This window comes from Lonchura striata, chromosome Z (assembly GCF_046129695.1).
Source record: "Lonchura striata isolate bLonStr1 chromosome Z, bLonStr1.mat, whole genome shotgun sequence".
NCBI classification, from domain to species: Eukaryota; Metazoa; Chordata; class Aves; order Passeriformes; family Estrildidae; genus Lonchura; species Lonchura striata.
In genome coordinates, this window is record NC_134642.1 from 41436642 (window position 1) to 41451120 (window position 14479).

Here is a 14479-nt window from a genome sequence, read left to right on the forward strand (position 1 = left end):
AGGCTGGGCTTGATGATCTTGGAGGTCTTTTCCAACCTTAGTGATTCTATGAATCTCGATTTGGTCCTGTTGTTTTTTCACTCAGCTAAATGGGAAGCAATCAGTTGCGTTTGCACGGAGCAGTATCCTTGAAGCGACGCAGTGCTGGAGGTTGTTTGAGCCCAGGAAAACAATCTCTTTGTGGCATGCAGGAGAAGGCTGGAGCTGCTGACCTGGGGAGGTGCTTCTGGATTGATAGTTGGAGGGCGAAGGAGCAGCCGGTGCTGGTGATGTGTGGGCAGTTCCCTTCACGAGGAATGCTGTGCTGGTTGGTTTGGACCATATCGAGTTGGGGGTGTTTGGATGATGGATCTCTTTGCTTGCTAATGATGTGTTGGGGTGAATTGTCCAAATCTCTGCAGTCCTTTATGGGTCCCCTCCTTGCTTCTTTGAGGTGCACCTTGTCTGTGCCACCCTGTTTCTTCTAAGGCAGTGCTGTGGCATTGCAGAATGGTTATCTTTGGTGGGATGATGGTTTGGAGGTGGCTTTCAAGGCTTTGCATTATTGGAGGGTCTGGAAGGCAGAGCGAGGTGGTGGAAGAGAAGGAGGTATGCAGGGCAGGCATCATGCCATTTGGGGCAAATGGGTGCCCCAGTGGTCTGGCAGCTGTAAGAGGTGCCTGGGGGCTGCAGGACCACCATTCCCTGGGAGCGTGCTATCCATAGCCTTTGATCCAGGCAGGATGCATTGGCAAGATGGGCTGCAGGACAGAGACTCATCCCCTCACAGCCTGAGGGGACCATGTCTTTGCATGTCAGGTCTAAGCGTGGAGCACAATGAGCACAGCTTAGCTTTTTCATTCTTTTTTGTTTTTACAAAAAGTCTTTATTTCTAACAAAAAAATAAATAAATAAATAAATAAATAAATAAATAAATAAATAAATGGCCAGCCAAAGAAATAAATAATTGACTAAGTTAATTACTGAATTAAATAAGTAAGCAAACAGAGTTCTGTGATAAATAGTGATTGGCATTCCCACAGTAGTTCCCCAGTGTCCATGATCCCCTTGCCGTTCATCAGGTGAGGTTGCAGTCCGGATGAACGCGGTAATTCCACAGGTAACAATACCTTCTGTATCCCCAGTGTCTCGTAGGTGTCCATGAATGTGTAGCACAGAAATTTCCTCTTCCTTCCTCTCCAGTGCCTGTGGTTTGGGTGTGGGCTGTGCCACATACTGGCCCCAGTGCCAGCACGCTCATAGGCCTTTCCCCATCAGCTCATCGGTTGGAAGACGTGTGACTGGTACCAAGTGATCCCAGCCTGGGCTCCTGCTGTCACCACTCAATCCATGGCTACTGGTGCTGGCTGGCGATGGGTGTTTGTTCTCTGTGGGTTTAGTGGGGTCCAGAGCAGCTTGGTGCTTCATGCGCCGTATGAGTTTGTCCACGTGTTGTAAGCAGACACGAGCTTCGAGGCGGACGTGGTCCCAGGCGCAGGCGCTGTGGCTGTGTGCCTGGAGAAAGGCGTGGATTTTCCCGAAGTACTTGTTGATGGTGAGCCGCGGGTCGCTTTGTCCTATGAAGAGCAGGGGGTCGTTGGGGAGGCATTGATTGAGGTGGTGGATGTGGTGCTGCAGTTTGTTCAGGAGGAGGTTGCGAGCGTGGCTGGGCCAGTGCTGGCGGTTGCTGTTGGAGCTGAGGGTGTGGAAGAGGCGCTGGAGGATGCGCAGGGCGGTGGCGGCGGCTTGGTGCGGGCCGAGGTTGGGGTGGAGGAGGGTGTCGGGGAAGAAGGGCGGCTCTTGGAGGCGGCAGGGCTGTGTGTGGCTGGGAGGCATGTCCTGGAGGAGGCGGAGTGCGTCGCTGGGGAAGGTGTCGTCGTGTGTCCAGAGGCGTTGGCAGGCGAGGCTGGTGGCCAGAGCGGCGAGGAGGAGCAGGAGCGGCGGTGCGGCGTGCGGCAGCCGTGGCTGTGTGGCTGTGGGCACAGCCATGCTGGGTCTGCGGGTGCTGTCGGGTGGTGCTGGGCAGGAGGAGCCCGGTGAGGCTCGGTGGTGCTGCTGCTGCTGGTGGCTGTGGCTGGGGCGCTGCCGGCTTTGTACGGCGGCAGCTTTCCCTTCATCGCTTTCTGATTGCCGGGAGTTTCCGGCCGTGCTTTCCAGTCTGTGCTGGTGGCTGCGGTGGTCTTGGGCAGTGTTTTGTTGGGGTGGCCGTGGTTGAGGATTGTGGTGGCAGCGGTGTGCTGGGGCCGAGTGTCAGTCATGGCTGGAAGGGGTTGTGAAAGCTCTGGGCCAGAGGCGCTGGGGGGTCAGGTGCGTTGGGGAGGGTGTTGGGCGATCCTTTCACTTGCCGAGCCAGCTGCAAGGTCTGTGCTGTTGAGCTGAGTCTCTGTTTGTGCCCAAGCATCGTTTCCACTTGCAAAGCCCTGGTTTTGGTTGTGGTCACTTTTCCTTTCACTTTGAGGCTTGCCTTTAATTTCATCTTAGCCACTGTTTTCCTTTTGTGGTTGCAAGGGATGTGCGGTGATGTCAGTGGGTGAGGGCCGGCGTTTCCCCTCCTGCGGTTAACGCCCAGAGGCACTGGCAGGGTTCAAGGGGCTGTCTGTGCATGTGGGTCTTGGAGGCCTGAGTGTGTCCTTGCAAGGAGGCACTGCACCTGCTGTGTTTGGGAGGAGCGAGCCACAAGGCAGGCAAGAAAGGCTGAGTGAAGAAGTCGCGGAAAGGGAAAGCTTTTGCTGTTACTGTCGTGCTCGGTGCCATGGCTGTGGCCCCGGAGCATCGGTCTGCTTTTGAGATCCATGCCTCAGTGGCTGAGGCGGCCAGAGGTCAAAGGAGGACATTCCCCCATGAAAGAAATGGGGTTGCGCTTTGGGACTGCTGGAGCCCTTGCTCGGAGCAGCGCGTCCTGTTCAGGGCTCTTTAGTCTATGAGAGGTGTGGTGTCCTTGGAAGGTGATGGCTCTGAAAATGCACGGGGGTCCAGAGGCCGTGACCTGTGAGAAAGGCTGAGGGAGCTTGGCTTCTTTGGCTGGAGTATTGTAGGTTTGCCAGTAGTTTCAGATGCCTTTCCAAAAATGCACAAAATCTGCGGCAAGGTGAAGAGGTGTTTGGGGTGTGCAGAGACTTGCAAGGGGATGATCCCTCTGGCCTGGTGGAGAAATGGTGGGATTGTTGCTTGGAGCAGATTGTGGGATTTGAAAGTTTTTGGCCTTTGGGGGACAGAGAATTTGGAGGTGAGCGGTTGTTTGTCACCTTGTGCGTCAGTGATCTCCAGGCAGGCTGCCGAAGGCACACAAGGCAAATGCTGGGAGTCCTCGCGGAAAATCCCTGTAGATCCCCAGGCCAGTGTAGGAGAGGGTCGAGTTTGAGTCCGTCGTGGCAACCTGAATGTGCACAAGTCCATGGGACCTGAAGAGACTGATGCGTGAGCCCTGAGGGAACTGTCAGATGGAGCTGCTGGGCCACAGTGCCTGGTTTTTGAAATCTGGTGTCCGTCAGTTGAAGTTCCCAGTAAGTGGTAGAAGGGAGGTATAAGCCTCCCTTTGTATAAGGGGAAAAGCAGAAGAGTGTGGGAACTACAGAGCAGTCCGGCTGAGCGCAGTGTCAGGCAAGAAGATGAGGCTGTTGTGCTTGGTCACCAGACTCGGCTAAGGCCTAGGGAAAACCAAGAGGTGGTCGGTAATGGGGAGCATGGCATTCCAATTGCGTAGTCGCCATTCCTGGTGATTTTTTGTGATGTTCTATGGCTAAGGCTACAGAGCAGTGGTGGATAGGGGCAGAGCAAGTGAGCTTGTGTGCCTGGGCTTGAGCAAAGTGCTGGGCCGTGTCCTGCATCCTTGTCTGTGAGTCAGAGAGGCATGGATTGGATGGATGGAGCACGTTGTGGATAAAGCAGATGAGGTGCAGCGGTGCTCCCCAGCCTTTGCGTGTTTTTCTTTTTGGGACTCTGTGGTGGTGGCCAACCGCTGGCAGTGTTTTTCCAAGGGGTTTGCTACAGCATCTTGCTTGGTCAGGTGCCATTGAGAAGAGTGGGCAGAGGCGGTTTGGAGGATGGCTTGGGGTAGGTGTGGAGTGAGGATGGCTTTGGCTGGCCCAGAGACTGGTTGCTGTGCTAGAGAGATGAGAGGGAATGGCAAGTGTTTTGTCGTAGGTCTTTATTTTCAGCGGCATAAATAAGTGAATAAGTAGAAAAATAAATACGTGTATCAATAAATAAAGAAACAAATAAATAAATCAGTCTAGAAATAAGTGGAGAAAGTCCTTTGCCCGTATCACTGGGAGAGGCTGAATCAATGGGAGAGGGAGTGGTTGGGGGCTGCGGGTGGCGTGCGGTTGTTGCAGCCCTGTCTCTGGTCCCAGGTGAGAGGAGGCGTGGGGTTGGAGGTGGGTTTGGGTGGTAGGTGTGGGTTGGAGTGTGGGTGTCTGCGCTAGCGGCGCCTGGCACGTGTGAGGTTGTGGAGGTGCCGTAAAGAGGCACGAGCTTCGAGGCGGAGGTGGTCCCAGGCGCTGTGGCTGTGGGTGTGGAGGGAGGGGTGGGTGTCCCTGAAGTACTTGTTGATGGCGAGCCGCGGGTTGCGTGGTCCTTTGGAGAGCAGGGCGTTGTCGGGGAGGCGTTGCTCCAGGTGGTGGATGTGGTGCTGCAGTTTGTTGAGGAGGAGGTTGCGAGCGTGGCTGGGCCAGTGCTGGCGGGTGCTGTTGGAGCTGAGGGTGTGGAAGAGGCGCTGGAGGATGCGCAGGGCGGTGGCGGCGGCTTGGTGCGGGCCGAGGTTGGGGTGCAGGAGGGTGTCGGGGAAGAAGGGCGGCTCTTGGAGGCGGCTGGGCTGTGTGTGGCTGGGAGGCATGTCCTGGAGGAGGCGGAGTGCGTCGCCGGGGAAGGTGTCGTCGTGTGTCCAGAGGCGTTGGCAGGCGAGGAGGAGGAGTAGGTGCGGCGTGCGGCAGCCGTGGCTGTGTGGCTGTGTGGCTGTGGGCACAGCCACGCTGGGTCTGCGGGTGCTGTCGGGTGGTGCTGGGCAGGAGGAGCCCGGTGAGGCTCGGTGGTGCTGCTGGTGGCTGTGGCTGGGGCGCTGCCGGCTTTGTACGGCGGCAGCTTTCCCTTCATCGCTTTCTGATTGCTGGGAGTTTCCGCCCGTGCTTTCCAGTCTGTGCTGGTGGCTGTGGTGGTCTTGGGCAGTGTTTTCTTGGGTTGACTGTGGCTGGCGATGGTGTTGTTAATTCTCTTTTTGCCTTTAGAGGTTGCCTCTTGCCTGTTGGTTGTGGTGTAGTGGAACCCTACGTTAGTGCCACATCATGTATTTGCGATGATGTTGTGTGTTTCTTGTGGTTTTCCTTTCTCTCTGGGGTCGTCTCTCGTTCATCATATGTTCCGCTGAATTTCTTTTATTGCCCTTTACAGGACACTGCATCAATTGTAGTATCGTATCTTGGGCTTCTCCCTTTTTTCTAAAGCTATGTCTGATGTTGAACAGACTTTTTCGTTTTGGAGAGTGCTGAAGTCAAATCTCGCTGAACTCTTCTAAAGTTTAATACTTTGAAGATTTTTCAAGTAGTGTTTCCTTACTGATTTTTGCACGCTTGTCAGTATGTGTCAGCTTGGTTCCTAGTGTTGAAAAAGGAAGTAGTGGTACTTGTAAGTATCTAGTAAGTAACTCGTAAATTTCTGTTAAGTTGCTGAGCTGATTGAGCTGTTGCAGCTTTTAATGCATTTGGGTCAATCATTTTTTCCCGTAAATTCTAGTTGCAGACCTTTACTGCCGGGGTATTCAGCACAAGCCTTCTATTAGTGTGCCTGGAGATTCGTCCCTTGAGTGGGGACACACCTCTAGGTTATTGCTTGAGGTAAAACAAAAGTAATTGGATTAATTACCTTTTTCTGTAGTTTGTTATTAATCTGGCTTTCAAAGGATTGGGGTAGTGGAGCACTGTACAAGTAGTTACCACTGTCTGTAATGGATCATAGATAATTCTGATCAAAATTATTTGAGTATTGTCATGATTAATTTGAATTATTTGTTTTTCCCATATTTCCCATATATTTCCTCGATAGACGTGTAAACAAATATTTCTCTCATCTTGCAGGACAAATTTGTATAAAAGGTCAATTACACATATATAATTCTTTTGAGATGAACCATTTACCTACTGTGGGCCTAGGATTGTATTAAGCTGCCTCCAGACTTCTCTAAGAAGGAGTTTAGCAAGCAAGGAGGCATTTTGTGAACCTCAGTGGGAAGCCTTCCCTGATAAATGTTGTCGGAAGCTTCCATTCTGCCTGGGACACTTCCCAAGTCTTTTTGTAGTTCCCATTAGATTTTTCTGGTTTTTTTACCTACACTATGCTTGTTTTCTTTGTGTTTATATGAATAAATTCTCTCTTTTAAGCCTTTGATAGAGTTGTATTAAATAAACTGATGGTTTATTTCTCAGGAACCTCAGGAGCTCGTTAAGTCAGAGAGCTGAAGAGGTGGCTCTGGGTCTGAGCACCTAGGCACTGAATGTTGATGCAGCTTCTGCAGTGTCTTGCTTCCCTTTTGCAGTTTGATTTTCATTGTGATGGAGTTGAAGAAGTCTCCTCTAAGCTGTTGCTTTTGAACAATAAAGGGTTTTTTAAAGTTAATTTTCATTGTCTGTTTTGCCCTGGATATCCCAAGTGCAGTGTGACGCTGAGAGGAGGTGGTATCAGAAGAGCCTGCTCATGGCCTTGTCCAGTGATGCTTTCAGCTATGTGCCCAGGAATGGGTATCTCTCAACCTCTCCAATCCCTATTCTGGTGTTGTATCACCAGAATACAAAAAATTACACAAATGCATTTCTTCTTTTGTGTTTGAATTCCCTGTATTCCAGCTTGTGTCATTACCACCGCTCCTGTTTTTGTCTGAGAGTGATTTAGTTCCTTCAGCTGCCTCAGAAAAGACAGAACCAACGAGGTCCTCATTCCTGACATTGCAGGATACTTCTGGATAGGAGCATTAGGGGGACAGTGGTACAGTGTGGAAGTTTCGTCTTGAGGGGTCCTGCTGTGTACCTGAATATATAAGAGAGCTGGTGGAAAAGCTCACCAAGCCACTGCCCGTAATTTACAATCAGTCCTGGCTGACAAAGGAGGCCCCAGGAACCCGGAGTGTGGCCAGTGTTACGCTTATCTTCAGGAAGGGTCAGAAGTGGAATCCAGGGAGCTACGGGCCTGTCAGCCTGACCTTGGTGCTTGGGGAAGCTCATGGAGATGATCTTGAGTGCCCATCACATGGCACCTCCAGGAGATCCAGGGGATCATGCCCAGCCAGCATGGGTTTGTCAAAGGCGTAACCGCCCGACCCAATCTCCTTCTGTAACACAGTGCCCCTCTTAGTGGACGAGGGAAAGTCCAGAAACGTTGACTTCCTGCACTTTGGAATAAAGTCTTTAACACTGTGTCCCACAGAACTCTCCTGGAGACACCAGCTGCTTGTGGCTTTGACGCTCTGTTCTTGAGTTAAAAACTGGCTGCTGGCCTGGCCCAGAGAGTGCTGGTGAATGGAATTCCTTGCAGCAGGCAGCTGGTCCCTAATGGTGTCCCCCAGGACTCCGTACTGAGGGCTCTGTACTGTACTGTTTTTTACCTTTGGTGATGATCTGAGCTCTTGAGGGAATCCAAGAGCTCCTTTAGTCAGTTTGAGGACAACATCAAGCTGGGCGTGAGTGCTGTTCTGCTGGAGGGCAGGAAAGCTCTGCGGAAGGATCTGCACTGTCTTCTGGATCCACGGGCCAGGGCCAGTTGTGTGAGGTTCAACAAGGCCAAGTGCTGGGTCCTGCCCTTGGGTCACAGGAACCGCCTGCAGCTCCAGGCTGGGACAGCGTGTCTGGCAAACTGCTGGATGGGAGAGGACCTGGGGGTGCAGGTTTTCAAGAGCTGGACACGAGTTGGAGTGTGCCCAGGTGGCCAAGAAGGCCAATGGCACCGGGCTTGTGTCAGCAATGGTGTGGCCAGCAGGAGCCGGGCAGTGGCCAGCAGGAGCAGGGCAGTGGCCATCCCCCTGTGCTGGGGGCACTGGTGAGGCCACAGCTGGAATCTTGTGTTCAGCTTTGTTTCCTCACAGCAGGAAGGACACTGAGGTGCTGGATCATGTCCAGAGAAGGAAATGGAGCTGGGGAAGGGTCTGTAGAGCGAGTCATATGGGGAGCAGCTGAGGGAACTGGGTGAGTTTAGTGTGGGGAAAAGGAGGTTCGGGAGAACCGGATCACTCTGTACGATGATCTAGAAGAAAGTTATAACCATATGGGAATTGTTTTCTTCTCCCAGCAGCTAGCAATAGGAAAAAAAAATGGCCTCAAGATGTCCCAGTGGAGGTTCAAGTTGGATATTAGGGAAAATTTCTTCACTGAAGGAGTGGTCAAGCATCGGAGCAGGCTCCCTGGGGAAGTGGTGGAGTCACCACCGCTGAAAGTGTTCAAAAATGGAGTAAATGTGGCGCTTCATTATATGGCTTAATGGTATTTGGTCAAAGGCTGGGCTTGATGATCTTGGAGGTCTTTTCCAACCTTAGTGATTCTATGAATCTCGATTTGGTCCTGTTGTTTTTTCACTCAGCTAAATGGGAAGCAATCAGTTGCGTTTGCACGGAGCAGTATCCTTGAAGCGACGCAGTGCTGGAGGTTGTTTGAGCCCAGGAAAACAATCTCTTTGTGGCATGCAGGAGAAGGCTGGAGCTGCTGACCTGGGGAGGTGCTTCTGGATTGATAGTTGGAGGGCGAAGGAGCAGCCGGTGCTGGTGATGTGTGGGCAGTTCCCTTCACGAGGAATGCTGTGCTGGTTGGTTTGGACCATATCGAGTTGGGGGTGTTTGGATGATGGATCTCTTTGCTTGCTAATGATGTGTTGGGGTGAATTGTCCAAATCTCTGCAGTCCTTTATGGGTCCCCTCCTTGCTTCTTTGAGGTGCACCTTGTCTGTGCCACCCTGTTTCTTCTAAGGCAGTGCTGTGGCATTGCAGAATGGTTATCTTTGGTGGGATGATGGTTTGGAGGTGGCTTTCAAGGCTTTGCATTATTGGAGGGTCTGGAAGGCAGAGCGAGGTGGTGGAAGAGAAGGAGGTATGCAGGGCAGGCATCATGCCATTTGGGGCAAATGGGTGCCCCAGTGGTCTGGCAGCTGTAAGAGGTGCCTGGGGGCTGCAGGACCACCATTCCCTGGGAGCATGCTATCCATAGCCTTTGATCCAGGCAGGATGCATTGGCAAGATGGGCTGCAGGACAGAGACTCATCCCCTCACAGCCTGAGGGGACCATGTCTTTGCATGTCAGGTCTAAGCGTGGAGCACAATGAGCACAGCTTAGCTTTTTCATTCTTTTTTGTTTTTACAAAAAGTCTTTATTTCTAACAAAAAAATAAATAAATAAATAAATAAATAAATAAATAAATAAATAAATGGCCAGCCAAAGAAATAAATAATTGACTAAGTTAATTAATGAATTAAATAAGTAAGCAAACAGAGTTCTGTGATAAATAGTGATTGGCATTCCCACAGTAGTTCCCCAGTGTCCATGATCCCCTTGCCGTTCATCAGGTGAGGTTGCAGTCCGGATGAACGCGGTAATTCCACAGGTAACAATACCTTCTGTATCCCCAGTGTCTCGTAGGTGTCCATGAATGTGTAGCACAGAAATTTCCTCTTCCTTCCTCTCCAGTGCCTGTGGTTTGGGTGTGGGCTGTGCCACATACTGGCCCCAGTGCCACCACGCTCATAGGCCTTTCCCCATCAGCTCATCGGTTGGAAGACGTGTGACTGGTACCAAGTGATCCCAGCCTGGGCTCCTGCTGTCACCACTCAATCCATGGCTACTGGTGCTGGCTGGCGATGGGTGTTTGTTCTCTGTGGGTTTAGTGGGGTCCAGAGCAGCTTGGTGCTTCATGCGCCGTATGAGTTTGTCCACGTGTTGTAAGCAGACACGAGCTTCGAGGCGGACGTGGTCCCAGGCGCAGGCGCTGTGGCTGTGTGCCTGGAGAAAGGCGTGGATTTTCCCGAAGTACTTGTTGATGGTGAGCCGCGGGTCGCTTTGTCCTATGAAGAGCAGGGGGTCGTTGGGGAGGCATTGATTGAGGTGGTGGATGTGGTGCTGCAGTTTGTTGAGGAGGAGGTTGCGAGCGTGGCTGGGCCAGTGCTGGCGGGTGCTGTTGGAGCTGAGGGTGTGGAAGAGGCGCTGGAGGATGCGCAGGGCGGTGGCGGCGGCTTGGTGCGGGCCGAGGTTGGGGTGGAGGAGGGTGTCGGGGAAGAAGGGCGGCTCTTGGAGGCGGCAGGGCTGTGTGTGGCTGGGAGGCATGTCCTGGAGGAGGCGGAGTGCGTCGCCGGGGAAGGTGTCGTCGTGTGTCCAGAGGCGTTGGCAGGCGAGGCTGGTGGCCAGAGCGGTGAGGAGGAGCAGGAGCGGCGGTGCGGCGTGCGGCAGCCGTGGCTGTGTGGCTGTGGGCACAGCCATGCTGGGTCTGCGGGTGCTGTCGGGTGGTGCTGGGCAGGAGGAGCCCGGTGAGGCTCGGTGGTGCTGCTGCTGCTGGTGGCTGTGGCTGGGGCGCTGCCGGCTTTGTACGGCGGCAGCTTTCCCTTCATCGCTTTCTGATTGCCGGGAGTTTCCGGCCGTGCTTTCCAGTCTGTGCTGGTGGCTGCGGTGGTCTTGGGCAGTGTTTTGTTGGGGTGGCCGTGGTTGAGGATTGTGGTGGCAGCGGTGTGCTGGGGCCGAGTGTCAGTCATGGCTGGAAGGGGTTGTGAAAGCTCTGGGCCAGAGGCGCTGGGGGGTCAGGTGCGTTGGGGAGGGTGTTGGGCGATCCTTTCACTTGCCGAGCCAGCTGCAAGGTCTGTGCTGTTGAGCTGAGTCTCTGTTTGTGCCCAAGCATCGTTTCCACTTGCAAAGCCCTGGTTTTGGTTGTGGTCACTTTTCCTTTCACTTTGAGGCTTGCCTTTAATTTCATCTTAGCCACTGTTTTCCTTTTGTGGTTGCAAGGGATGTGCGGTGATGTCAGTGGGTGAGGGCCGGCGTTTCCCCTCCTGCGGTTAACGCCCAGAGGCACTGGCAGGGTTCAAGGGGCTGTCTGTGCATGTGGGTCTTGGAGGCCTGAGTGTGTCCTTGCAAGGAGGCACTGCACCTGCTGTGTTTGGGAGGAGCGAGCCACAAGGCAGGCAAGAAAGGCTGAGTGAAGAAGTCGCGGAAGGGGAAAGCTTTTGCTGTTACTGTCGCGCTTGGTGCCATGGCTGTGGCCCCGGAGCATCGGTCTGCTTTTGAGATCCATGCCTCAGTGGCTGAGGCGGCCAGAGGTCAAAGGAGGACATTCCCCCATGAAAGAAATGGGGTTGCGCTTTGGGACTGCTGGAGCCCTTGCTCGGAGCAGCGCGTCCTGTTCAGGGCTCTTTAGTCTATGAGAGGTGTGGTGTCCTTGGAAGGTGATGGCTCTGAAAATGCACGGGGGTCCAGAGGCCGTGACCTGTGAGAAAGGCTGAGGGAGCTTGGCTTCTTTGGCTGGAGTATTGTAGGTTTGCCAGTAGTTTCAGATGCCTTTCCAAAAATGCACAAAATCTGCGGCAAGGTGAAGAGGTGTTTGGGGTGTGCAGAGACTTGCAAGGGGATGATCCCTCTGGCCTGGTGGAGAAATGGTGGGATTGTTGCTTGGAGCAGATTGTGGGATTTGAAAGTTTTAGGCCTTTGGGGGACAGAGAATTTGGAGGTGAGCGGTTGTTTGTCACCTTGTGCGTCAGTGATCTCCAGGCAGGCTGCCGAAGGCACACAAGGCAAATGCTGGGAGTCCTCGCGGAAAATCCCTGTAGATCCCCAGGTGTAGGAGAGGGTCGAGTTTGAGACCGTCGTGGCAACCTGAAAGTGCACAAGTCCATGGGACTTGAAGAGGCTGATGCGTGAGCCCTGAGGGAACTGTCAGATGGAGCTGCTGGGCCACAGTGCCTGGTTTTTGAAATCTGGTGTCCGTCAGTTGAAGTTCCCAGTAAGTGGTAGAAGGGAGGTATAAGCCTCCCTTTGTATAAGGGGAAAAGCAGAAGAGTGTGGGAACTACAGAGCAGTCCGGCTGAGCGCAGTGTCAGGCAAGAAGATGAGGCTGTTGTGCTTGGTCACCAGACTCGGCTAAGGCCTAGGGAAAACCAAGAGGTGGTCGGTAATGGGGAGCATGGCATTCCAATTGCGTAGTCGCCATTCCTGGTGATTTTTTGTGATGTTCTATGGCTAAGGCTACAGAGCAGTGGTGGATAGGGGCAGAGCAAGTGAGCTTGTGTGCCTGGGCTTGAGCAAAGTGCTGGGCCGTGTCCTGCATCCTTGTCTGTGAGTCAGAGAGGCATGGATTGGATGGATGGAGCACGTTGTGGATAAAGCAGATGAGGTGCAGCGGTGCTCCCCAGCCTTTGCGTGTTTTTCTTTTTGGGACTCTGTGGTGGTGGCCAACCGCTGGCAGTGTTTTTCCAAGGGGTTTGCTACAGCATCTTGCTTGGTCAGGTGCCATTGAGAAGAGTGGGCAGAGGCGGTTTGGAGGATGGCTTGGGGTAGGTGTGGAGTGAGGATGGCTTTGGCTGGCCCAGAGACTGGTTGCTGTGCTAGAGAGATGAGAGGCAATGGCAAGTGTTTTGTCGTAGGTCTTTATTTTCAGCGGCATAAATAAGTGAATAAGTAGAAAAATAAATACGTGTATCAATAAATAAAGAAACAAATAAATAAATCAGTCTAGAAATAAGTGGAGAAAGTCCTTTGCCCGTATCACTGGGAGAGGCTGAATCAATGGGAGAGGGAGTGGTTGGGGGCTGCGGGTGGCGTGCGGTTGTTGCAGCCCTGTCTCTGGTCCCAGGTGAGAGGAGGCGTGGGGTTGGAGGTGGGTTTGGGTGGTAGGTGTGGGTTGGAGTGTGGGTGTCTGCGCTAGCGGCGCCTGGCACGTGTGAGGTTGTGGAGGTGCCGTAAAGAGGCACGAGCTTCGAGGCGGAGATGGTCCCAGGCGCTGTGGCTGTGGGTGTGGAGGGAGGGGTGGATGTCCCTGAAGTACTTGTTGATGGCGAGCCGCGGGTTGCGTGGTCCTTTGGAGAGCAGGGCGTTGTCGGGGAGGCGTTGCTCCAGGTGGTGGATGTGGTGCTGCAGTTTGTTGAGGAGGAGGTTGCGAGCGTGGCTGGGCCAGTGCTGGCGGGTGCTGTTGGAGCTGAGGGTGTGGAAGAGGCGCTGGAGGATGCGCAGGGCGGTGGCGGCGGCTTGGTGCGGGCCGAGGTTGGGGTGGAGGAGGGTGTCGGGGAAGAAGGGCGGCTCTTGGAGGCGGCAGGGCTGTGTGTGGCTGGGAGGCATGTCCTGGAGGAGGCGGAGTGCGTCGCCGGGGAAGGTGTCGTCGTGTGTCCAGAGGCGTTGGCAGGCGAGGAGGAGGAGTAGGTGCGGCGTGCGGCAGCCGTGGCTGTGTGGCTGTGTGGCTGTGGGCACAGCCACGCTGGGTCTGCGGGTGCTGTCGGGTGGTGCTGGGCAGGAGGAGCCCGGTGAGGCTCGGTGGTGCTGCTGCTGGTGGCTGTGGCTGGGACGCTGCCGGCTTTGTACGGCGGCAGCTTTCCCTTCATCGCTTTCTGATTGCCGGGAGTTTCCGGCCGTGCTTTCCAGTCTGTGCTGGTGGCTGTGGTGGTCTTGGGCAGTGTTTTGTTGGGTTGACTGTGGCTGGCGATGGTGTTGTTAATTCTCTTTTTGCCTTTAGAGGTTGCCTCTTGCCTGTTGGTTGTGGTGTAGTGGAACCCTACGTTAGTGCCACATCATGTATTTGCGATGATGTTGTGTGTTTCTTGTGGTTTTCCTTTCTCTCTGGGGTCGTCTCTCGTTCATCATATGTTCCGCTGAATTTCTTTTATTGCCCCTTTACAGGATACTGCATCAATTGTAGTATCGTATCTTGGGCTTCTCCCTTTTTTCTAAAGCTATGTCTGATGTTGAACAGACTTTTTCGTTTTGGAGAGTGCTGAAGTCAAATCTCGCTGAACTCTTCTAAAGTTTAATACTTTGAAGATTTTTCAAGTAGTGTTTCCTTACTGATTTTTGCACGCTTGTCAGTATGTGTCAGCTTGGTTCCTAGTGTTGAAAAAGGAAGTAGTGGTACTTGTAAGTATCTAGTAAGTAACTCGTAAATTTCTGTTAAGTTGCTGAGCTGATTGAGCTGTTGCAGCTTTTAATGCATTTGGGTCAATCATTTTTTCCCGTAAATTCTAGTTGCAGACCTTTACTGCCGGGGTATTCAGCACAAGCCTTCTATTAGTGTGCCTGGAGATTCGTCCCTTGAGTGGGGACACACCTCTAGGTTATTGCTTGAGGTAAAACAAAAGTAATTGGATTAATTACCTTTTTCTGTAGTTTGTTATTAATCTGGCTTTCAAAGGATTGGGGTAGTGGAGCACTGTACAAGTAGTTACCACTGTCTGTAATGGATCATAGATAATTCTGATCAAAATTATTTGAGTATTGTCATGATTAATTTGAATTATTTGTTTTTCCCATATTTCCCATATATTTCCTCGATAGACGTGTAAACAAAT

At 52.9% G+C, this 14479-nt stretch overlaps 3 protein-coding genes across 28 annotated transcripts in view; 1 reads left to right on the forward strand and 2 right to left on the reverse strand.

Annotated features, from left to right (window-relative positions):
- Positions 1-14479, forward strand: part of UBAP2 (ubiquitin associated protein 2) — a 252161-nt gene that overhangs the window by 85619 nt on the left and 152063 nt on the right. The window lies entirely within an intron of this gene.
- Positions 1056-2118, reverse strand: LOC144248298 (interferon-like). The gene has a single exon (XM_077790339.1). It carries the CDS (start codon positions 1966-1968, stop codon positions 1237-1239), a length of 732 nt encoding a protein of 243 aa, XP_077646465.1. The 5' UTR covers positions 1969-2118; the 3' UTR covers positions 1056-1236.
- LOC144248207 (interferon-like) lies at positions 9687-10568 on the reverse strand. Its single transcript, XM_077790150.1, has one exon. The coding sequence runs from the start codon at positions 10416-10418 to the stop codon at positions 9687-9689; it is 732 nt and encodes a 243-aa protein (XP_077646276.1). The 5' UTR covers positions 10419-10568.